At 42.6% G+C, this 24,922-nt stretch overlaps 1 protein-coding gene across 1 annotated transcript in view; it reads right to left on the bottom strand.

The window, feature by feature from the left end:
* Positions 1–3,819: 3,819 nt before the first annotated feature.
* Positions 3,820–24,922, bottom strand: part of LOC126363112 (uncharacterized) — a 74,292-nt gene continuing 53,189 nt past the window's right edge. The window contains 3 exon segments of the mRNA XM_050007941.1: positions 3,820–5,030; positions 5,033–5,044; positions 13,119–13,232. Of these exon segments, the coding sequence (XP_049863898.1) occupies positions 3,820–5,030; positions 5,033–5,044; positions 13,119–13,232 (1,337 nt within the window).

Below are 24,922 nucleotides of genomic sequence, written 5' to 3'. Positions count from 1 at the left end.
TATAGTTTGGGACAATAAACATTACTTTTATTCGATATTTAAGCGTTTCATTGAGTTTAAAAAACGATTCAAATGGCTCTGAGAACTATGGGACTTAACTTCTGAGGTCATCAGTCCCCTAGAACTTCGAACTACTTAAACGTAACTAACCTAGGGACATCACACACGAGGACATCATGCCCGAGGCAGGATTCGACCCTGCGACCGTAGCGGTCACGCGGTTCCAGACTGCAGCGCCTAGAACCCCTCGGCCAACCCGGCCGGCTTCATTGTCTCACCTGTGGCTAATAACCGAAGAGTAAATAGACGACGATGTCTTGGTGATGTAGCTAGCAGCACTTTTGTATCCTGCTTTCGAAACCATGAGCCTACAATCCACAAGTGATGTTCAAAATTTGCTTATAAGATTATCAGAAAGTTTTTAATCTGGTCGAAGTTCTTTAATTTTAGTTTATTTAATAGCGTTTCTTGAAAACGTAAACACATAGGCCTCTATATCCAGTCATTCACCCAAGAACATCTTTTTTCACCAAGTTATTGTTTTTCGTCACGCTTTTTCCCCAGCAGTAACAATACAAGAATGGTGGCGGTTACCTCTCGTTCCTGCGCACAAAATTGTAACTGCAAGTGGCCATGTGACTCCAGATGGTTTCTTTTCCGCAATTTTGGGAAAAAATATTTTGTTGAGAAAAATTTTGGAGAAACGGAAACCTTGGAGAAATTTCTGAAGAAGAAAATTTCGTTACCAAGGAAATTGCGGGAGCATTTTATCTGCCTAGCTTTACTGCTAATGCCATCTCTGATATTTTAGTTCAAACAACGCCTTCGTTGTCTTATTAGATCTCTCTCTCTCTCTCTCTCTCTCTCTCTCTCTCTGTCTCTTTTCAAATCGATAGATACACTTCCATTTGTCGTCTCTGGTGGAAGCTTCATATTAATGGCTGCAAGATATCAATACAAGGGTCACACATATCGACATTTCGAACTTTGGTAGCCGAAACTGTGTTAAGGCGTTCAAGATCAATACAGGCAAGAGAACAAATATAGAACGTTTATTGAACAGAAAATTATGACTTGAGTAAATGACAAATCCTTTATTTGGATATAATCGTACACACGATCGGGGCTTCGGAGTGTAAATTCATCTTCAAGCGCTACAATAAATGTTGAAGAAGATTATACTAACGAACATTTTACATGTCTGCAAATGTTTGTACAAATGTTAGTCACAAACAAAGTGAAACATTCTTTTACGATTTTCTTTCTGTTTTTCGGCCTTTATCCCGCGCCAACGCTGGGTCGGCTGTGTTATTACGGATTTGGCGGTGTTAGTTGCTTAGGGTGGCCGGATGCTCTTTCTGACGCCACCCCGAAACTCCTGGGACGTAAGCAGTGTACCCCAGCTGTCGACTTCTGGTGTAAGCCATGAAATAATGCGCATGTCTTCAGATGTCTGCGAGTAGTGTAACTGAGGTGGAACGTGGGGACCAGCCCCGTATTCTCCTAACGGGCTGTGGAAAACCGCCTAAAAACTACATCCAGGCTGGCTGGCTTACCGACCCACGTCGTTGATCCGCCGGGCGGATTCGATCTGGGGATGGCGCGCCTACCCGAGTCCAGGAGGCAGCGCATTAGCGCTCTCGGCTATGCTGGTGGGTCAAAACATTCTTTTATGATGTGCTGTTAAAATACCGTTGTCATACAAATGCACACCCAGACTATTGAATACGCTGCAAGGTTACTTGGTATCATGGATTTGGCTATAAGTTGTAAGTAGGATGTTTAGGTTTTTTTTATTGGTAACGCCGCCGCCACATAGCGCTCTGTATGAAAATCACTGGCTGTGCCTTGTGCAGTCTGTGGCTGGTTTGCATTGTTGTCTGCCATTGTAGTGTTGGGCAGCGGCAGCTGGATGCTAACAGCGTGTAGCGTTGCGCAGTTGGAGGTGAGCCGCCAGCAGTGGTGGACGTGGGGAGAGAGATGGTGGAGTTTTGAAATTTGTAAGACTGGATGTCATGAACTGCTATATATATTATGACTATTAAGGTAAATACATTGTTTGTTCTCTATCAAAATCTTTCATTTGCTAACTATGCCTATCAGTAGTTAGTGCCTTCTGTAGTTTTAATCTTTTATTTAGCTGGCAGTAGTGGCGCTCGCTGTATTGCAGTAGTTCGAGTAACGAAGATTTTTGTGAGGTAAGTGATATGTGAAACGTATAGGTTAAAGTTAGTCAGGGCCATTCTTTTGTAGGGATTATTGAAAGTGAGACTGCGTTGCGCTAAAAATATTGTGTGTCAGTTTAAGCACAGTCATGTAAAATTTTTGAAGGGGATGTTCCATATGGCGACCCTGCCAGGATCATATGGAACGTCCCCTTCAAAAATTTTACATGACTGTGCTTAAACTGACACACAATATTTTTAGCGCAACGCAGTCTCACTTTCAATAATCCCTACAAAAGAATGGCCCTGACTAACTTTAACCTATACGTTTCACATATCACTTACCTCACAAAAATCTTCGTTACTCGAACTACTGCAATACAGCGAGCGCCACTACTGCCAGCTAAATAAAAGATTCAAACTACGGAAGGCACTAACTACTGATAGGCATAGTTAGCAAATGAAAGATTTTGATAGAGAACAAACAATGTATTTACCTTAATAGTCATAATATATATAGCAGTTCATGACATCCAGTCTTACAAATTTCAAAACTCCACCATCTCTCTCCCCACGTCCACCACTGCTGGCGGCTCACCTCCAACTGCGCAGCGCTACGCGCTGTTAGCATCCAGCTGCCGCTGCCCAACACTACAATGGCAGACAACAATGCAAACCAGCCACAGACTGCACATGGCACAGCCAGTGATTTTCATACAGAGCGCTACGTGGCGGCGGCGTTACCAATAAAAAAACCTAAACATCCTACTTACAAAGTGACAAAGTATTTACTAAAATTTAGCATACACTGACGCCTAAGTAAGTAGAAGTAATTCGAGGCAACACTAGTCGACGCCCATTGAACTGAGCCTGTATTCTACTGAGGTGTTAATCGCAACATGAGCTTCGTAACTGTCCAGTGTAATAACATCTTCATGAATTTTGGCTACACAATTGTAAAATAAAAATAAAAAAAACCGAATCGCGTAAATACCAATGGCTGCAGCACTCATGACTACCGTCACAACTCTCCTAATGGAGGTATACAATGACATCATTTGTTCCCTTTTCTACCTACAGCACTTTCTCGCCTTATCTCTCTTCATGTAACTGCTCTCCCTAAGAGGAGGAGTAAATGGAAGATTCAGTCTCAGGTGTCACTATTTTCTCTTACCCGATCACTACAAAACTTGTTTTACACGCGTAAGAAACAGTTTCAAGAACTGACGTGTGATGAGAATACTTTAAAGAACTTGAGGAAGTAGTGAAGAACTTTATTTAAAATATGCATGTCCTTTCATTCATCACATTTTTCGCCACTTTAATATTGCCACGTAATTATGTGCAAAAGTATTTTAACATGAAGGGAAGAATGGTAATTTTCAGAGAAGTTTTGTTTTAATGGTTTCAGGCTTTTATATCAAATATTCAAAATTCTGGGTTGTAGGAAACAGAGAAATAACTAAGATTGTCTCATACGATGTAAAATCGGACAAATGATCAAACTTACTGTAAAATCAATATGTCACGAACGGAATAAGCGTTCTAGACATATTTTCTGCAGCTGATAGGAATAACTATCGGATAGAGGTAGAATGCTTAAATCAAAAGCTAAGTTAATCACTGAACACAGCGAAATACAGTTACTCATGTATCAACATAGTACGTTCATTAGAGGGCTCCATAGAAGCACTGAATAATGTCTTCGTTCGTCTGGGGTTCCATGCGGTATCCGGAGATAAGTGCGAAGTGTCTCCCATCTCGGAGTGTTAGGGCTGGGTGCGTCGGCCACAGCGTTCTTTAAGTCTGCATACTCGCAGAAATACAAGTATCCCTTCTCCTGGTCCGTGGCCTTCCAGGATGTCCAGCTGATATTGCTGCATACGTCTGTGCAGACGTAGTAGTCAGTGCCAGGGTTCTCAATGTACGGAGTGTTTACGCCCACGAACACCACAGCTGCCCTAGTGTTAGTGTCGTACACGATCTTCCAGAAGATCTTTGGAACTGGAATGTACTTGCTGCCGTCAGCATAAAGATACAACTCCGTCTCGACATTGTTCACGTCCGGCAGCGTCGTGATGCCGTGCGTACCCGTGTAGATTTCCAGCTCTATCTCGTTGTTCGAAACATAGGAACGTACATTATTTTCCAAGGTGTTCCAGTTGCCACCGTTGAACGTTTGCCACTGCGGCGCAGCATTCACATACAAAAATGAGGCATACTCCAGCGCGCGGAGAATGAAATCGGCCTTAGCACTGAGGTGTCCCCTGGAAAGGAAGTAGTCGCTGGTTTCAAAAATGTACTTGGACCCCAGTTGACTGGACCCCAGCAGCGTGCCGACCGTCTGAATCTGCGTGGCACGTTTGTACTGGTTATCCAAGTCGATGTCGCCGAAGAAGCCGCCGTCCAACCAATCGCGCCGGTCAAAACCGCTCTGCCTTTCCCCCATTTCGGCGATCATCGTAGAGTGGTCGTACACCGTGCTGTAGGAACGATCGTCGAAGCAGGCGTCGATCAGCGTGTAGAAGTCGGCGCCGACCTGGAAGCCTAGCTGGATCACTTGGTACTGACCGCTGCTTCCGCAAGAGCTGCCCGTTTTCTGGCCTGACGGCTTCAGCTGGGATCGGCATCTGAGATCAGCGAAGTCGTACGATCGCCCGTTGATGGAGAAGGTGGAGCCCGAGACGCAGAAGGCCGTTGCTTGGGACTGCCCGGTGGCCTGGAGGCTGTTGTCGGGGCACGCGAGTACGATCTGCTCGTTCCGGCTGAGCGAGATCACCCCCGAGGAGTCCGGCGTGACGAAGCCGTGCACGTCTTTGCTGCCACCGGGTTTCAGCAGCAGCGGCTGCGGGTCGCGCATCTTGGATCCACCGAGCAACCTGCCAATTTGAATACACAGTTCATACTGGTCACACCCATAGGGTTAGTTTCGCAACAGGCTACAAAAAAGATTACAAAAAAAACTCTGGAAAAGCATTTCCACACAGTAAATCGTAAGTTGAAAATTTTACGACCGAATCGTATTAGTTTGCTTCAGTTAAGTATTAAAGTCAGAGAAAGAGTCTGATGTTGCTTAATCTACAATTACAGAAACTGACTACTGTAGCCTATGCAAGAGAAAGCGAAATAATCCTCAGAATTTCACGAAGAATCTAATACACTACTGACCTTGCTAAAAACTTTATAAAGTCAAGATCGTATAATTGTTTCTTTATTTAACACTCGGTTTCGACAGACATTGCTGTCATCCTGAGATCCTGAAAAAACTTTGTTATGAAACGTGTTCATTTTAAGTTGAACCTCTCACCAAGTTGTCATGTGGATAAAAAAACCAGCACATTACAAAAGGTTTATCATAATTAAAATATCTAAAAACATAAAGCACAAACACATCGCGGACGAAGACCGAAAGCACACAACTTTACTACTATGCGGCCCATGATTTGCACATGCGCAAATCATGGGCCGCAACTCAAGAGTTGCATAGGGTTACATCAAACAGAGAGCATCCCAGGGTGCCCCCGAGAGCTACAACACCAACAAGAGCTTCTCGGCTTTTGGCAAGATAAATAGGTAGGTTTTGTTCTAGGTCACACTTTATTGATGAAAATATACAGTCATATCACAAACAAAAAGGGTAAGCACTAATAATTTGCTGTGGATGTCATATATCATTCATTCAACTGTTTATGGATTTTAAAATTAAAAAGAAAAATTACTTTCAAGCTAATTCGTACTTGGATCGTAGCAACCATTTCATTACTGCATGCTTTGAGCACAGTACTCTTTACATCAAGTTTTATTTTGTAAATGTTTCTACTCACAATATTTAAGAACCCTTTAGTAAGTAGCTCTTGTTACTGGTGATCGAGTATGTGCAGCAATCACGGCACACATTTCTTACAATCGCTACACATATCAAGTGTCGGTATCAATTTTAGTTTCGTTGTTACTGAAAACTTAATTTTCATGTTATACACTGGTTTTGTGTGAAACAAGCGTTGTGCTACGCAGTGATGTAGTATTTTCCTTATGTATTTTTAAGTATGTGAGCATCAGCGTCACTCAAGTACCGAATACTCTCAAATCGCTTCTGGAGTCCATAACCATAAGTGAGTATACAGACATTCGAAGATCAAATCCCTGTGCATGATGACGGGAACTAGGAGAGGCACTTTGATAACATAATACCCGTGAAACAATTGTTTGAACTAGCAAGCGTTAAATCACGTCCATAATCAGTATCAAGTACGGACGCCGGTGCAACCCATCATATTTACGTCCGACAAAAATTCATTTTCGGGAGAATATCATCAACACCGAAATAATGGAGGCGATGTAAAATACATAGTACTGTCTTGCTTGAAGCAGAACCACACATTATTTCAAAAGCCATAGCTGTTTTCCCACGCGTACTACGTTGCTATATCATTATTTTCCCAATCACAATATGGTTGACGTAGGTCGTTACAAAATTTTAGAATCGTAATTGACGAACTAGTTTATGTAGGTAGGAGAAACTGGATTTTTTAATAGTATCTATTACGGGACACTGTAAATAACGTGAATTAAGAAATGTTAAATTTGAATTGTGCCAGTGGCCTTTCCTGTGATTTTCCTCTATGCTCAATTTAAGATTTTAGAACTTGACTTTGAGATCTGTATAAAAGGATATAAACCGTACCTTCTGAATCCGTGTGTAACGCTGACTGATATTCATACATATGCCCACGTCGTAGCGAGACTCATACATTTTCGTCGAACATGTTTAGTTTCAGCATAATGTACTGAAGACGGACTAATACGCATTAAGTTCGTAATGGGATAAGAGATGGTTGCAGCTTAACATTATGGTATCGTTTCTGCGTCGAAGAAGCTATGAAGGGAGCTCAAATCAGATTAGCCAGTGATATAAAACTGCACACGGCGGAGGTACCACAGCTGAAGATCATAGACGTTTTAGTCTTTCATCCCAAACCACTTTGGACAGAATGTGGGTTAGGTATAAAGAAAGCTAAGACGTTCGCGGTACTGAGAAGTAGAAAGAACAGCCGCTTGTTTAACAACATAATTTATTAATTACGACAATAGAAGAAGGTACTGGATTCACCTATGTATGAAGATATCAAAAGTAGATTGGAATAAGCGGAGAAGGCTTGTGTAAATAAAAGAGACCTTTTGATGTCACGTATCGATATGGAACAGAAGGGAACTTTGATAAAGCTGAGTAGTGAGTGAAAACCAAATGTGGATTAAGGGAAAAAGCAGGCATTAGAAATGTGTAGCTGTCGTAGAATGTTACAGATAGTGAAGAACTACAAAAAAGGACAAGTGAAGACAACGAAGAAAGATGACTACTGACGACCCTTATCAAACAAGGCACAGGTTAATCGGACGGCACTGCGGCGTACAGGAATAATAAATGAGGTCCTGGAAGAAGTGGGAAAAAATTTTGAATCTGTAATTCACGTACTGTTTCTTTGTCTTAATCTGTATCAATGATGCACTTAAGAAAAACAGCCGAGTTAGATTACCAAATCAACAAGTAAACAACCATCTAAAGCATTTGATTTTATGATGTTGCTCTCACATGTCTCGTACAAACTATTACGCACGTAAAAATACGTCTAAGGAAGAACTTCAGTGATGAGGATAATTAGAGGGAGCAGCCATCACCTGTAAGAGCGCTGCACTAACCTTTGTGGATTCACGTTAAGTCTAATGCGTCATCAGATAGTTCTATAAAATTGGTGTTCAAGACAAGAGTTAATAATTAAATATGGGAAGTGGTATATGGTTTCTGTAGCGAAATAATAAAAAAATGTAGGAAAAATCGAATAATAAAGGTGTAATGTACGATGTGACGATCTATAATCACTTTATAACTGCAATTGACTATAGATTCTTGTTGCACAGTGTAAACGTAGGTGCAAAGGTAGAAAGAAACGTTCAGCAAACCAAATATCCACATTGCGAAAAAAATTTTGAGCGTAGGAGAGAATACCAGATCAAATTAAGCAACGAGTTAGATATATTATAAACTGAAGGATGTATTAACTGAGGAATGGGGAAACTATTTACCTAGAAACAGCAAAGACGTTGGAATTGCGAAGGAAGTAAAACAAAAGAAAATCTTAAATGCAAAGACGTAGCTATTAAAGATGGGCGAGAGGGCTGGGCCCGAGAATACAATAAGAGGAACTTTATACCATTTGCTGAATTAAATAGAACTATTTGGAAATGTCTCGGTGAGATAGAAGATAAAATGAAAATTTAATGACAGAAACATCAGAAGGCAATCTGAAGTGTGAAGGCAATACGAAATATGAAGAAAATGAAACAGAAACTTAGGTTAACAGACACCACATTTTATCAGTTAAGATGGCAGGAAAATAGTAACAGCTTTACAAGATTACTTTAAATGTTTACGTAACTCAGGAGATGAATTAGATACACAGAAACTATTAATGAAAGTAATGACATTCCAGAGGTAACGCAAGCTCAGGTGTGCAAAATCGTTCAGTCAATGAAGCCAGAGAAGGCGGTGAGAAATGATAGTGTTTCAATAGAATTGTTTGTAGCTGAAGCCAATTTTGCCAAGGAATTGGCAAAACTAGATACTGAACATCTGTGTTAAAAAATAATCCTGACTGTTACAGGTAAGAGTAATAGATATGAGCATCCATTCCGTAAAGAGGAAGGAATCTGCATAACACTATATCTAAGAGAAAGTAGTACAGATTAATAATTTTTCATAGAACCAGTTTTTGAGATTTTCGCTTCAGGGCACTTGAGACAATGGATGGGTAAAAAAATGAAGATTTTCGATATATCAAGACTAATCTTTAAAACGAAGCTTCCGATATATCCTCAAAGGGGAGTTTACAATGAGAGTGTATTGCTACTTTTGATTTACAGCAGTGAGCCACACACGATGAAGGAAAACTGTTCAAAACTAATTACGTCTCAGCTATCGTCTAAAACTTAATTATCAAGTAGAAGAAGAATGGGAAAACAAACGGATCATCGAACAGACTGAAATGAAAGAGATAATTGTGGACCTACGAAAATGTTTGTTGGATCCCAAAACATCCTGGAGGAACATGGAAGCGTTTATGTGAAGACCATGAATCATGGAAAAGTCTAGAGGAAGCCTTTGTCTATCTATTCTAAGTAAATGGATGATGATGATGATGATGATGATGACGAGAATATTAACACACGGTTGGTAAATGATAGTACCAAACCAGACAGACAATTAGTTGTTCCTTCACTGGCCAATAATGGCAGTGGGTCCAAGAAACTTAGTATGTCTTATTCTATGTTGAAGTATCATGTGTGTAGGATTAGGTCACTGGAGATGTCTGCATTACGTAACTTACTGCATGCACAAGAAAAGTCACCCACGCAGGCTGATGCCATATCAAAAACGAAATAATACAAAGTCATCGAAGCAGTTTATGACCTCTGTATTTAGGCCAATTGACGATAACATATGCAAATGATCTCGTGGATAACGTCGGAAGCTCCAGGAGACATCGCGGATGATCTTGTAGACAGAGAAGACGCAACGCTAGAATATTGTATAGAAATGCAAGCAGACCTGCAGACGATTTGGCAGTTAATTCTCAATATAAACGAATGTAACGTATTGCGTCTAAATAGGCGTAATGACCTTTTATTATATGATTACAAGGTTGCCGAACATGCACTGGAAGTGGTCCACCAAAGCAGTATCTGGGAGTGCATACACGAAGCAGTTTAAAGTGGGACTATCACATAAAGCTAATCGTAGGAAAGGCAAACACAATACCGATTCATTGGTAGAATATTGTAATTCCGCCAGAAAGGAGGTAACATACACGATCCCTGTTAGAAGCTTTAATATTGTTCGTCAGTCTGGGATTTATTGTAGGTGTCCCAGAAATGCCATGCCAGACATAGAGAGGTTGTAGAGGTTACCTTGAGGAACGAATCGAACATAGGAATCTGTCACCCAAGGACGCTAGAGACTGTCGAAGTTACAGGCACCGGCACCAGCTATTAGCCGGCCGTCGTGGTCGAGCGATTCTAGCCGCTTCAGTCCGGAACCGCGCTGCTGCTACTGTCGCAGGTTCGAATACTGCCTCGGGCATGGATGTGGTTCAAATGGCTCTGAGCACTATGGGACTCAACTGCTGTGGTCATTAGTCCCCTAGAACTTAGAACTACTTAAACCTAACTAACCTAAGGACATCACACACATCCACGCCCGAGGCAGGATTCAAACCTGCGCGCCTAGAACCGCGAGACCACCGCGGCCGGCGGGCATGGATGTGAGTGATGTCCTTAGGTTAGGTAGGTTTAAATAGTTCTAACTCTAGGGGACTAATGACCTCAGATGTTAAGGCCGATAGTGCTCAGAGCCATTTGAACCAGCTATTAGATCGTTCCGTCAGCAGCAAATGTGACTTTGTACGCTGACGTATCGAAGGCAGAAAGACTGGCAATGTTGTTTGTTATTCACTGATAGTGACTGTTTGCCATGATCGCCAGTGGAGGAGATGGAATTAGTTGTTACGTAGAAACTCCTCAGCTCCTACAAATGCGATGCTCTGTTGAGTCGGTGAATGACGGTTTCGGACAATGATTTTCATTCGCAATTTGTTTTTCTCCTGCAACCGTTTAAAATCTCCAGTGTTTGACGGTACACAAGAGAAAAATAAGCTGCAAATGGAAACTATACAGGACAAAAAGTAAACTGCAAATGGAAACCCGTGTCGGAAACAATCGCCCACCGTGACAACACAGGGTCCCATTCATAAGAGATGAGGCCTTTATACACAGCAGCTAGCTCCATATTGTCTACTGGCGACATTTCCAGTCAGTCGTGATCATTGAATAACAAAAGTAACGTTTTCTGCCGAAGGAGTGGCCGAGTGGCAGGCGCTGGCGCCTTAACGTCTGCCCTCTGCAACGTCGTTCGACAACGCTTCAACCATGGCTTTGTCAAGCAGAGTATGGGTTACAGTTAAAATTCCGTGCGCATACTGTCCTGGAAAGGTCAACCAATATATTGATTCGTCCTACGCATATTTCGCGCAAAGGTGCTGAAGATGAAAGTGGAGAGTGTAAAGCTGACGCGGAAGCTTAACGAACAACCGTTCCTCCCGCGTACTATCGCTGTTGGAATCTGAAAGGAGAGAAATGGCAGTGTTACATACATTGCGGTGACAAAAGTCATGGGATAGCATAGGCACATATACAGATGACGATAGTACTGGGTGCAGCTGTCATTTGTACTCAGGTGATTCATATGAAAAGGTTTCTGACATCCTTATGACAGCGCGATGGGAACTGACATACTTCGAATGCGGAATGGTATTTTGAGTTAGACGCATGGGACATTTCATTTTGGAGATCGTTAGGAAATTCAATATTCTGATACCCACAGTGTCAAGACTGTACCGAGAATATCAAAATTCAGGCACTACCTCTCATCATAGGCAACGTAATGGCAGACGGCCTTCAATTAACGGTCGAGGGCAGTGGTATTTGCGTACAATTGTCAGTGCTAATAAACAAGCGACAACGTGTGAAACAATAGCTAGCATCAATGTAGAGCCGGTCGCGGTGGCCGCGCCGTTGTAGGCGCTTCAGTCCGGAACCGCGTGACTGCTACGGTCGCAGTTTCGAATACTGCCTCAGGCATGGATGTGTGTGATGTCCTTAGGTTAGTTAGGTTTAAGTAGTTCTAAGTTCTAGGGGACTGATGACCGCAGATGTTAAGGCCTATAGTGCTCAGAGCCATTTGAACCATCAGTGTAGGACGTACGTCATACCTATCCCTTAGGACACAGTGGCGAAATTTAGCGTTAATGCGCTGTGGCGACAGATGACGGACGCGAATGCGTTTGCTTACAGCAAGACATCGCCTGTAGCGCCTCCCCTGGGGTCGTGACCATATCGGTTGGAGCGTAGACGACTGGAAAGAGTGACTTGGTCACAGTCCAGGTTTCAATTGGTAAGAGCTCAAAAATGGTTCAAATGACTCTGATCACTATGGGACTTAACATCTGAGGTCATCAGTCCCCTAGAACTTAGTCTACTTAAATCTAACTAACCTAAGGACAACACACACATCCATGCCCGAGGCAGGATTCGAACCTGCGACCATAGCAGCAGCGCGGATCCAGACTGAAGCGCCTAGAACCGCTCGGCCACAACGGCCGGCTGGTAAGAGCTGACGATAGGGGTCGGGTGTGGTAAAGACCACACTAAGCTGTGTACCAAAGTTTTCACCAAAGCACTGTGCAAGCTGGTGGTGGTTCTATACTAATGTGGGCTGTATTTGCATGGAATGGACTGGGTCTTCTGGTCTACCTGAAACGATCATTGACTGTAAATGCTTACGTTCGACGTCTTGGAGACCATTTGCAACCAAACAACTACGGAATTTTCATGCATAAAAATACGCCACGTCACCGGACTACAGTTGTTCGCGATTGATTTGAAGAACATTCTTGACAGTTCGAGCGAATGATATGCCCACTCAGATCGCCGTACACGAACACCATCGAACGTGTACAGCACTTAACCGAGAGGTCAGTTCTTGCACAAAATCCTGCACCTGAAACAATTTCGCATTTTGAACGGCTATAGAGGCAGCAACTTCCAACGACTTGTTGAGTCTATGCCACGTCGAGCTGCTGGTATACGGCGGGTAAAAGCAGGTCCGACACGATACTAGTACCTATCCCATGACTTTTCTCATCTCATTGTAAGGTATCCTCCACGATACACCATCAGGTGGCTTTGCGGATTACAGACGTAGGCAGGCAGACAGAAAACGAAGACTATGCTAAACCTGGTTTTCAAGTTTATGATGAGCATGTACTACCAGTTTTATGGCGAAGAGGCCTGGGTGTTTAATGAGAAGTGCTGCAGTTTGGTTCGAGGGACGAGGCGTCGTACCTGCACGAGGCAGCGGTGAGGCGTGGCCAGCCGTGGCCAGCAGCAGAGCCAGCAGCAGCGGCAGCGGCAGGGGGGCCATCGTGTTCACACTGAGGGGAGTGTGGTCGCCGCCCGCTTATATTACGTGCGCTGATACTCTCGCTCTATTTTAAGCTCGTTAGTGGCTGCACGTGTCATAAGAGGACCAACGGGAGGCGAAAGGTTCAACTACCATTCTGAAAGAGAAACATCTTGTCAACCTTAATTTCTTGAAATTTCTCTTGGCATTACCAGATCATTAGCTACACTCTCAAGAAATCATTTGGGTTAAACCCCTTAAGAGATATCTGCTGAAGCTGTGATGGGGTTAGAATTTATGGTCTCGGCGACATTGACTGACTGAAGGCGGAGATCTATAGTTCGATATAACGTAGCTAATAGGCTGGCCATCCTCTGTGACCGAGCGGTTCTAGGCGTTTCAGTCCGGAACTGCGCTGCTGCTACGGTCGCAGGTTCGAATCCTCGGGCATAGCTGTGTGTGAAGTCCTTAAGTTAGTTAGCTTCAAGTAGTTCTCTAAGTCTAGGGGACTGATGACCCCATATGTTAAGTTCCATAGTGCTTAGAGCCATTTGAACCATCACACCCGTAAGAGCTGTTCTTGTCATGTCGGCTACAACTGGATTGTCAATTCCAAAGCATTGTGCTTGCCACTCCTCAGTTAGCCTTGCAATAGGATATTCCTGTAACGTTTAGTCTCGCGTGCGTTTCAGTGTAAAATGAAAGTCCGAAGCTCGTGGTCGTGCGGTAGCGTTCTCGCTTCCCGCGCCCGGGTTCCCGGGTTCGATTCCCGGCGGGGTCACGGATTTTCTCTGCCTCGTGATGACTGGGTGTTGTGTGATGTCCTTAGGTTAGTTAGGTTTAAGTAGTTCTAAGTTCTAGGGGACTGATGACCTAAGATGTTAAGTCCCATAGTGCTCAGAGCCATTTGAACCATTTTGTAAAATGAAAATAGTTGAAAGAGAGGCATAACGGAGACACTATAGCGATCTACACCATAAATCAATTTCAGAATGTGATCGCATTTTTGTAGGAGATACAGGCTTTGAACTTTATACTTGTTACGAGTCAATTATTGACAAAACTGCCATAAAAAAGGAAATCGTCGAAGTTTATACATATTAAATGCAAAGCGATTAACTAATCAGAAAAGATCCATTGCGAAACGAGTTCTTTTGTAATCAACAACAAAAGGTATTTCTGTGAGCTCTACAGTTTTCGAGATACGGAGTTATAAAAATAACTCTGGCCCAAAGTAAAACTAAGAGAAATTTTTCGACAAGCACAGAAATAATACAGAGATTTTTACCACACGTTTACGTGATTTTCCCAAAAGATAAACTTTACAGCGATTTTCAGTGGCCGCGGAGAGCACAGTGCTGTAGTGCTGCGACAGCTGCCTTCAACTGCGTCGCTGCTTTGGAACCTACAACTCAGATGCCACCTAATTTAACAGTGTAGTTCATTGAAAAAGTTTTAGGGAGATGGGGGCAACGAAACCCTATTTGGGGAATCACATTGGCATACCCCTATAATATGTTAGGGAGACGTGGAACACGAAAAATCTGGTTTGTTGTGCAGTGATCGGGACCCTGCTCCATCTGAATGCGAAGCTTTTGCCCCTCCAAATCCGCTACATGTCTCGCTACCTCGTGAGTAGTACGGTGCAAAAAAGCAGCGTTTTCGTCTTTCCACGTTTCTGTAGATATTGAACTTTTCGGATTGTGGTGAGCTGTCAGTACAAATGCCTCAGCTGTAACTAAAATGAAAGTAATGGGATACATATTATAAATGCTTTTAGGCATACCATCACTACTATAGAAGTCGGCAGAGCGCATCCCATGTCAACCACGATGTTGTTATAACTGACTGTATCAGAATTGTTCAAGCAGCCTAAGAAGATGTGATTGGCATCTTCTTTGCTGCTGAAGGTCGGCCGTCGCTGTAGCTTCATCAGATTGTACAAGGTGTTAGTTGTATAAGTGCAGATACTTCTGTTGATGAGTGAGGATCGTGTACTGAGCAACATTACATTAGCTTTTAAATCATTAGCACACTAGTAATTCTAGTTTTTAGGTTGCTACGAGTAGCACATGCAAGCCATTAATGTATATTTTCCCCTGGGAACAGGTCACGTATTCAAGTATGGACATAAAGCAGACAGTCTTCACGGGGAAGGTAACGACTGCGCAGAAAACATAAGGTGGTAAGTAATGTAAGGGGTTTTCGAGAAGACTGTTAGACAAAGTGAAAAAACACTGTACCAATTACCAACATATCTGCACCTATACCCTTAACGCCCTGTATAGTCACTAGAGTCTTGCCTGACTCATTTCTTAAACATGTTACCGGTTATTGTCTTCTGGAAACCTAAAAATTCGGCGCCTAACTTAAGCTTGAGATTTCACTAACGTGCACTAAATATTTTTCAAAAGCAATGAGAAATCAATTCAACTGACTGGAAGAAGAAGCACGTTTTAGTCTTTACATAATTTAAGCACAGCGCGAGGGTGACCAATGTATATGTCACTTGATTTACTTAAGACGTTTTCAGGATGGTTCCTTGCCGAAGGCCATGGCCGGTTCCTTTTCTCATGGTGACCCAAATGAATGTTTTGTAATGGAATTCAAAGTCCATATATTCTTTGTTAACATCTTCTTCTTCAGGAACGAAATTTACAGAAGTTTTTGAAGTTTAAAATTAAATGTATGGCTTCTTCATAGCACCGATTGTCTATGGAATCCGGTACGGTAGCTCAGCCTTTAATAAAAGAAGTGAGAGAGATATTAATCGATGAACTTGAAGGAGTGTCTTATGACGTCTGCCCAGAACAAATAATGAAAACAATTACGAAGAAATGGAAAAGAAAGGGTAGCGTCTTTGAATAGTAATTAAAACGGCTTCGAGCCTCGCCACTGCTTAAATTTTGAATAAAAATGATCAAAAATGCCGGTCGAAAGGTCATAAGGAGTCACCGTCGTTCTACCAACCGCCTTGTCATAGAGGGCAGAGGAGCGGACAGAGGTTAAGGACACTCTCTTGTCTTTGGGCTGAGAAACTGCCCATAAAAGACGAAAAAAATCAGCAATGATCAACGGAACGAGGGTGTAGAAGGCAATGAAAACCACTGCGTTACAGATACACAATGTGTATCCACAGAACATGTGGCCTGTAATTGAAAAAACGTCGTGGTGTTCCCTCCATTGGCAAAAGATTCCCCTATTCGGATCTGCGTGAGGCGACTGCCAAGTGCGAGGTGACTATGAAAAGAAGACTGAATAACCAAAGAAACGGTAACGGTCTACGAATCGGGTCGTGAAATGTCAGACGTTTGAACGTCGTAGGTAAGATAGAAAATTTGAAAAGGGAAATGCTAAGGCTCAATCTAGATACAGTAGGGAAGAAGACAAGGTTTTCTGTACAAATGAGTATAGAGTAAAACCAACAGCAGCAGAAAATGATATAGTGGGAGCAGGATTCGTTATGAATAGGAAGTTAGGGCAGAGAGTGTATTACTGTGAACAGTTCAGTGATAGGTTTGTTCTTATCAGCATCGATAGTAGACAAACACCGACAGTAACAGTTCATGGGGGGACTGGGTTCCAGTTGTAGGGGAGGAAGTAAAAGGAAAGGTTACATTAGAACGTGCACTGTTGAAGAAACAGAAAAGGAGGCGGTATACTTGGAAAGGACCAGTTGGACTGCATCGTGGTTAATTAGAGATTCCGAAATCAGATTATGGATTGTAAAGCGTACCCAGGAGCAGATATAGACTCAGATCACAATTTAGTACTGATGAAGGGTGCACTGAAGTTTAAGACACTAGATAGGAAGAATCAGTGCGGAAAGAAGTGGGATATGGAAGTACAGTGGAATAAAGAGGTACTCTTGAAATTCTTTGAGGCTATAGATACTGCGATTATGAGTAGCTCAGTAGGCAGTTCAGTTCAGGAGGCATGAACAACTCTGAAAAGGGTAATCAAGTTGAAAAGGAAAACATAGGTACAAGGAAAGTACCTGCGAGGAAACCATGGATAAACAAGAAATACTGTAGTTGATCGACAAAAGAAGGAAGTACAAAAATGTGCAGGGGAATTCAGGAACACAGGAATACACCTATAAACGAAATTAATAGGAAATGAAGGGAATCTGTGGCGAAATGGCTGCATGAAAAACGTGAAGAAATAGTAAAAGAAATGATTGTCGAAAGGACTTACCGGCATATAGGTACGGCGAAACAACCTTCGGTGAAATTAAGCAAGGGCGGTAGCGTGAAGAGTGCAATAGTAATTCCACTGTTAAATGCGGAGGAGAGAGCGAATACGTGGAAAGAATACACTGAGGGCCCGTATGAGGGGAAGAACTTGTGTGGTGACGTGATGGAAGAACAAACAGGAGTCTAAGAGATAGGGGATGCAGTATCAGAATCATAATTTGAAAGAGCAGTAGGTATAGATAACATTCCATCAGAGTTTCTAAAATCACGGGGATAGTGGCAACAAAACGACTAATCATGTTGGTGATTAGAATGTTTGAAACTGGCGATATACCATCTGACTTTCGTAAAAGAAAACATCATCCACACACTTTCAAAGATTGCAAGACCGAGAAGTGCGAGAACAGTCACACAGTCAACTTTACAGCTCAGTCATCCAAGTTGCTGACAAAAATAATGTACAGAAGAATGAAAAAGAAAATTGAGAATCTGGTAGGTGACGATCAGTTTGGCCTTAGGAAAGGTAAAGGCACCTGAGAGGCAGTTCTGACGTTGTGGCTGATAATGGACGCTAGACTAAAGAAAAATAAAGATGCGCTCCTAGGATTTGTCGACGTGGAAAAAGCGTTCTTCAGGGTAAAATGGAACAATATGTTCGAAATTATGAGAAAAGTAGGGGTAAGCTATAGGGAGAGTCGGGTAATACACAGTATGTACAAAAGCCAAGAGGAAATAGTAAGAGCGGATGGCCAAGAACAAAGTGCTCGGATTAAAAAGGATGTAAGACAGGTATGTAGTCTTTCGTCACTATTATTCAATCTGTACATCGAAGAAGCAGCGACAGAAATAAAGGAAAGGTTCAATAGTTGGATTGAAGTTTAAGGTGAAAGGATATAAATGATTTCTCTGATGGCATTGCTACCCTCTGTGAAAGTGACGAATTTTTACAGGATCTGTTGAATGAGATGAACGGTCTAATGAGTGCAGAACGTGGATTGACAGTAAATCTGAAAAAGGGGAAAGGAATTAGAAACAGCAGAAATGAGAACAGCGAGAAACCTAAAATCAGAAATGGGGATCATCACGATGTAGACGCAGATAGGGAAGTCAGCTACCGAACCGGCAAAATAACCAGTGACGGACGGAACCAGGAGGAAATCAGACGCAGACAAGGACTGGCAAAAAGAGCATTCCTGGCCAAGAGAAGTCTACTAGAATCAAACATTGGTCTTAATTTGAGGCATACATTTCTAAGAATGTACGTTTGGAGCGAAGCATTGTATAGTAGCGTAATATAAGCTATGGGAAACAGGAACAGAAGAGAACGGAAAAATTTGAGATGTGGTATTGCAGAAGAATGTTGAAAATTAGGTGGACTGATAAGGTAAGGAATGAGGAGTTTTTCCGCAGAATAGGCGATAAAAGTAATATATTGAAAACAGTGAGAAGAATGGACCGGCTGGTAGGACGTTTGTTAAGACATCACGAAATGACTTCTATTTCTCTAGAGGGGCTGTAGAGGGTGGCCTAGTGGGAGGCGCTGGCGCCTGTAACTTTGACAATCTGTATCGTTGTTGGATGACGTTTCCAGACACGGGTTCCTATAATTACAGTATATGGCGCGTATAGAATTATTTTTCATCACAAAGTATCCGGGGAATTCCTTAAAAGTTTTTCAAGCAGTTTCTGACTACCCTGTAGTTATATCTTGACTAATTTTATAACTAAACGTCAGTTCATGGCAGTTCCCCACATATCATCGCCTTGACAAGGTAGTCCTTGTTCGATCTCTCCTATACTTTGAAGCTGCGCCGACTGGAGTTTCTAATATTATGTGAGTGGCATTCCGAATCACATGGTTTAGTCTACTAGGGTGTCTTAGTGTGCTTCATGAACCTATGCGTGGCATTATGCGCATTAGGACCTGAGCCTGCAGCAACATGCAAAAGGGTGATGTGATAGTCTAAGGCCTCACGAAGGTTATACAGGATGTTACAAAAAGGTACGGCCAAACTTTCAGGAAATATTCCTTACACACAAAGAAAGAAAATACGTTATGTGGACATGTGTCCGGAAACGCTTACTTTCCATGTTAGAGCTCTCTTTATTACTTCTCTTCAAATCAAATTAATCATGGAATGGAAACACATAGCAACAGAACGTACCAGCGTGACTTCAAACACTTTGTTACAGGAAATGTTCAAAATGTCATCCGTTAGCGAGGATACATGCATCCACCCTCCATCGCATGGAATCCCTGATGTGCTGATGCAGCCCTGGAGAATGGCGTATTGTATCACATGCGTCCACAATACGAGCGCGAAGAGTGTCTACATTTGGTACCAGGGTTGCATTGACAAGAGCTTCCAAGTGCCCCCATAAATGAAAGTCAAGAGGGTTGCGGTCAGGTGAGCGTGGAGGCCATGGAATTGGTCCGCCTCTACCAATCCATCGGTCACCGAATCTGTTGTTGAGAAGCGTACGAACACTTCAACTGAAATGTGCAGTAGCTCAATCGTGCATGAACCACATGTTGTGTCGTACTTGTAAAGGCACATGTTTTAGCAGCACAGGTAGAGTGTCCCGCATGAAATCATGATAACTTGCTCCATTGAGGGTAGGTGGAAGAACATGGGGCCCAATCAAGATATCACCAACAATGCCTGCCCAAAAGTTCAAAGAAAATCTGTGTTGATGACGTGATTGCACCGAAGTCAACATTACCTTCCTTCAATTGGGCCAACTGGCGGTGAATCGAGGAAGTACAGTACATCCTGACGAAACTAAAATCAGCTCTAACATGGAAATTAAGCGTTTCCGGACACATGTCCACATAACATTTTTTCTTTATTTGTGTGTGAGGAATGTTTCCTGAAAGTTTGGTCGTACCTTTCTGTAACAACCTGTATGTATCCCAGACGAACAGGTATATACGAGTTTACGTCGCTTCGTATCGGCGACCGGAAGAAGCAGTTGCAATGGGCGTGCCCAAGTTGTACATTGGACTGCAGGTGAATGATGGTTTACCTGGCTAACCGACCGAAATTTTTTTATCTTCGGCCAGACCAAATAGATAGCAGCTGGTATCGAACTGAAACCAGTACCTCGTTCAGCTACCGAGTGGATACTGGTTTCCGGAATTTACGGAGTAAACGTTATACTCGTGTTTTCTGTAAAGAGTTCTTGATTGTAACTGTGAAGCAAAATTCAGAATTTGAGTGGGTACTGGGAAATGTGTGAAAGGAAGCGGTATTTCGTTCCACAACAGCGGTTGCCACATTCTGTTGTAAGGTCGCCATTGAATTGTATTTACTGAAAACGGAATCAATAGTCAGAATACAAGAAGAAACTGCATGAGCAGAACCTGATTATGTACTTACAGATATTAGTTACAGAATTTTGTTAGTTTCATTTGAGAATCAGTGCAGAAAGCGGGGATTTATGTAAGTCCTCAGCTACTAAGTTAACTGGTAGAACATTAGGTCAAGGCAATCAGTGTTAAGAAAGACTGCTCACAAAAGACTTGTGCGGTCCATTCTAGCATGTTGCTGAAGTGAGTGCAACATGTACCAAATAAGGCGTACAGGGAACATTGAACATATACACGGGAGGACAGAGCGAAAGTTCACTTATTTGTCAGGCCCATATGAAAGAGTCACGAAATGCTAATGAAACTGCACTGATAGACACTTGATGATTAACGTAAGCCGGTCATGGTGGCCGAGCGGTTCTAGGCGCTACAGTCTCGAACCGCGCGACCGCTACGGTCGCAAGTTCGAATTCTGCCTCGGGCATGGATGTGTGTGTTGTCCTTAGGTTAGTTAGGTTTAAGTAGTTCTAAGTTCTAGGGGACTGATTATCTCAGAAGTTAAGTGCCATAGTGCTCAGAGCCATCTGAACCATTTGATTAACGCAATCCTGTGGAAGTTTACGAAGTTTCAAGAGAGAAATATAGGAATAATCCCGTAGGTCCGCGGAACAAGACAAAATGACGTCAATTGTAGCTCACGGGGCTGTCATCCTTCTCCCGCTCCAAACTCGAATGCAACGGTTAGAAATCCTTCTAACTGGTACAATGCGAAGTACCCTCTACGACGCGCTTCACAGAAGCTGTAGGGTACAGATATAACCCTACAAAGATGGAACAGAGAGTCGTGGAAAGCATGAAATTTTAGTGGTTTTCTCAGTTCTAAAACAGAGCGAGAGTGACTATCAGACTGCTGACAGGGTTAGTGCTTCCTGGTAAACTGCCCATCCCCAAAGGAATGTCAAATGATGTACGCTCTACACTGATCTGACATGTGCGAGCTGCGTCAATAGGTTGTACGTTGTTATTGAAGCAGTAAGAGAGGAAATACAGAAGTGACTAATGCTATCACATTGCCGCATCATGACTAAATGTGCGCTTTTTTTCTCCTCGGTGTGTCAGTAACATACCGTAATTCGGGATGATAAAAGCTGATGTAGATAAAATTGTATTTCATTTGCCATCTACTGAACGTTTGTGAATCATCCGTATAATTCGAAACATTCTGACAGAAAGTAATAATCTGCAGACTCTAATGTTGGAGTAATCCGCGGCAGATACCGTTCACATTGATGAATGTGCCAGTTTTCCTACTACAGTACCAGGCACGATGTGTACCTAGCAGCTGCACGTGCGACCGACAGCCTTACATTTTTCCCCATACTAAGGAATTTCTGCTCATATAACAGACTTACAGGAGTAAACGTTGCTTTCTTTGTTCCAAGATAAATATAATGATTACTATTTTAATGTCATGTCTAATAAACACTTGGAAAGGTTATCTTCATCCTATGTTATAAATATTATTACCTGACATTGCGGTTACTTGAAGAATAGTTACAGAAGTCTAACAAGCTCCACACACGGAAAGGAAAAAAAATAGGGAAATTTTCTGTCTTGCTGTTCCCCTGGTTGCTTACACTTACAACTTAAATATCTTCAGTATTCCCTTCGTTGCTTATACTTAAGACTACATTTTTATATACACTGAGGCGACGAAAGTCATGGGATAGTGATATGCACACGTATAAATGGCGATAGTATCGGGCACACAAGATATAAAAGGGCTCTGCGTTGGCGGAATTGTCATTTGTACTCAGGTGTCTCATGTGAAAAGATTTCCGATGGGATTATGACCGCATGACGGGAATTAACAGACTTTGAAGGCCAGAATCGTAGTTCTAGCTAGACGCATGAGACACTCCATTTCGGAAATAGTTAGGGAATTCAGTGTTTTGGGATTCAAAGCGTCAAAAGTGTGCTGAATACATTTCAGACACAACCTCTCTGCACGAACAATGCAGCGGCCTTTACTTAACGACCGAGAGCAGCGGCGTTTGCGCAGATCTGTCAGTGCCAACAGACGAGCAACATTGCGTGAGATAACCGCAGAAATTAGTGAGGGACGTACGACGAAGCGTATTCGTTAGGACATTGCAGCGAAATTCAGCGTTAATAGGCTATGGCAATAGACAGCAGACGCGAGTGTCTTTGCTAACAGCTCGGTATCACCTACAGTTCCTCTCGTGACCATACCGGTTGGACCCTAGACGACTGGAGACCTGGTCTGGTCATATGAGCCCAGATTTAAGTTGGTAAGAGCTGATGACAGAGTTCGACTGTGGAGCTGACACCACAATGCCATGGATCCTAGATGTCAACAAGGCACTGTGCGAGACAGTGGTGGTTTCATAATGGTGAGGGCTATGTTAACATGAAATGGACTGGGTCCTCTGGTGCAAATGAACCGATCATTGATTCGAACGTCGCTGCTCTCGGTCGTTAAGTGAAGGCCGTCGACCGCTGCGTTATGTGTGGTGAGAGGTAAAGCGTGAAATTTGTTATTATCAACACACTCTTGACATTGTGGATCACGAAATAACGAATTCTCTAACTTTTTCCGAAATTAAATGTCTATGCGTCTAGCTCCAACTAACATTCCGTCCGTTAATTTGCGTCATGCGACCATAATCACATCGGAAACGTTTTCACAATCATCCCCTGAGTATAAATGAGAGCTCCGCTAATGCACTGCCTTTTAATACCATGCGTACGCGATACTACCTCCATCTGTACATTTGCATATCGCTATCCCATGCCTTTAGTCACCTCTGTGTATAAAAAATCACAACAACGGAGCGAAAAGGATTAGTAACACAAGGAACACAATGCTCTACCTACTTACTATGAAGAGGAGAGACTATGTGTATTATGGTATTAGAGGGACTAAACACCTTGATTATGAGTCCCTGTTCACTGGAAATAACGTGACAAGAGACTGGATTAGTCACAGTGCGGCCGAGCTGTTCTAGGCGCTTCAGTCCGGAACCGCGCTGCTGCTACGGTCGCAGGTTCAAATTCTGCATGGAGCATGGATGTGTGTGATGTCCTTAGGTTAGTTAGGTCTAAGTAGTCGGCACGCGGGATTAGCCGAGCGGTCTCGGTCGCTGTAGTCATGGACTGTGCGGCCGGTCCCGGCGGAGGTTCGAGTCCTCCCTCGGGCATGGCTGTGTGTCTTTGTCCTTAGGATAATTTAGGTTAAGTAGTGTGTAAGCTTAGGGGCTGATGACCTTAGTAGTTAAGTCCCTTAAGATTTCACACACATTTGAACATTTTTTAAGTAGTTCTAAGTCTAGGGGACTGATGATCTCAGATGTTAAGACCCATAGTGCTTTGAACCATTTGAAACAGTCACAGTGAAACACGAGCACGTCTTCAATTAGAATCAATCTTAATGACACGGTGCTTAAGGCACGGACTCGCTTTTTGGAAGATCAGAGTTCAAATTGCCGATTAGGCTTGCAGATTAAGTTCTCCATGGTTTAATAAATAAATGTGAATAACAGGATGTTTCCTATGAAAACCCCACGTCCGATTTCTTCGTCATAATTTTGTTTTCTGATCTGGTGCCCACCTCTGACATCATCGCTAGACCTAGTCTTCCTCCTACCTTACTTTCAACCGAGAAGTTTTATTTAGGCCAGCTATGGACCCCGTTTGATAGTATTTTTACATTCATCCTTTCGCTGATTTCTGGACTTTGTTCTTCTGCGTAAATTCTTATTTACTGGAACTTCCTCCAGTCCCCTGAAATCCCTTGGACGTGTTCACTCGTTGTATAGATCTGCTTCTTATGCAGCATAAGCTCTTTTCTTAATATGGCGAAATCAGTAGTTACTTGCTGAAATCATTCTGAGTAACGATTACTCTTGTCGTTCATTCTTAACAACTGTTAGTAAAACTGTGGCCTCGTTTCCCATTAGTGTAACCATTCATTCCGTCTTCTGGTACAATTATTTATTAGACCTAAGAATCCTCGTTTCACCTCTCATCTTTAGTCCAAAATGTTTTCAAGCATTTATCTGTCTACTTTTTCTAACTCCAGTCTTCTCTTTTGTGTAATATGGAGTGAATACCAGAGCGTAGATGTGACAACAGTACCCAAATGCTTTAATTTCGATGTATATGGTAACATCTTATCGTTAGTTCGTAACTGATTTTCCCTACAACTCCTCAGTAGTAA

Source organism: Schistocerca gregaria, chromosome 1, assembly GCF_023897955.1.
Source record: "Schistocerca gregaria isolate iqSchGreg1 chromosome 1, iqSchGreg1.2, whole genome shotgun sequence".
NCBI classification, from domain to species: Eukaryota; Metazoa; Arthropoda; class Insecta; order Orthoptera; family Acrididae; genus Schistocerca; species Schistocerca gregaria.
This window is presented reverse-complemented; position numbering and strand designations above follow the sequence as displayed.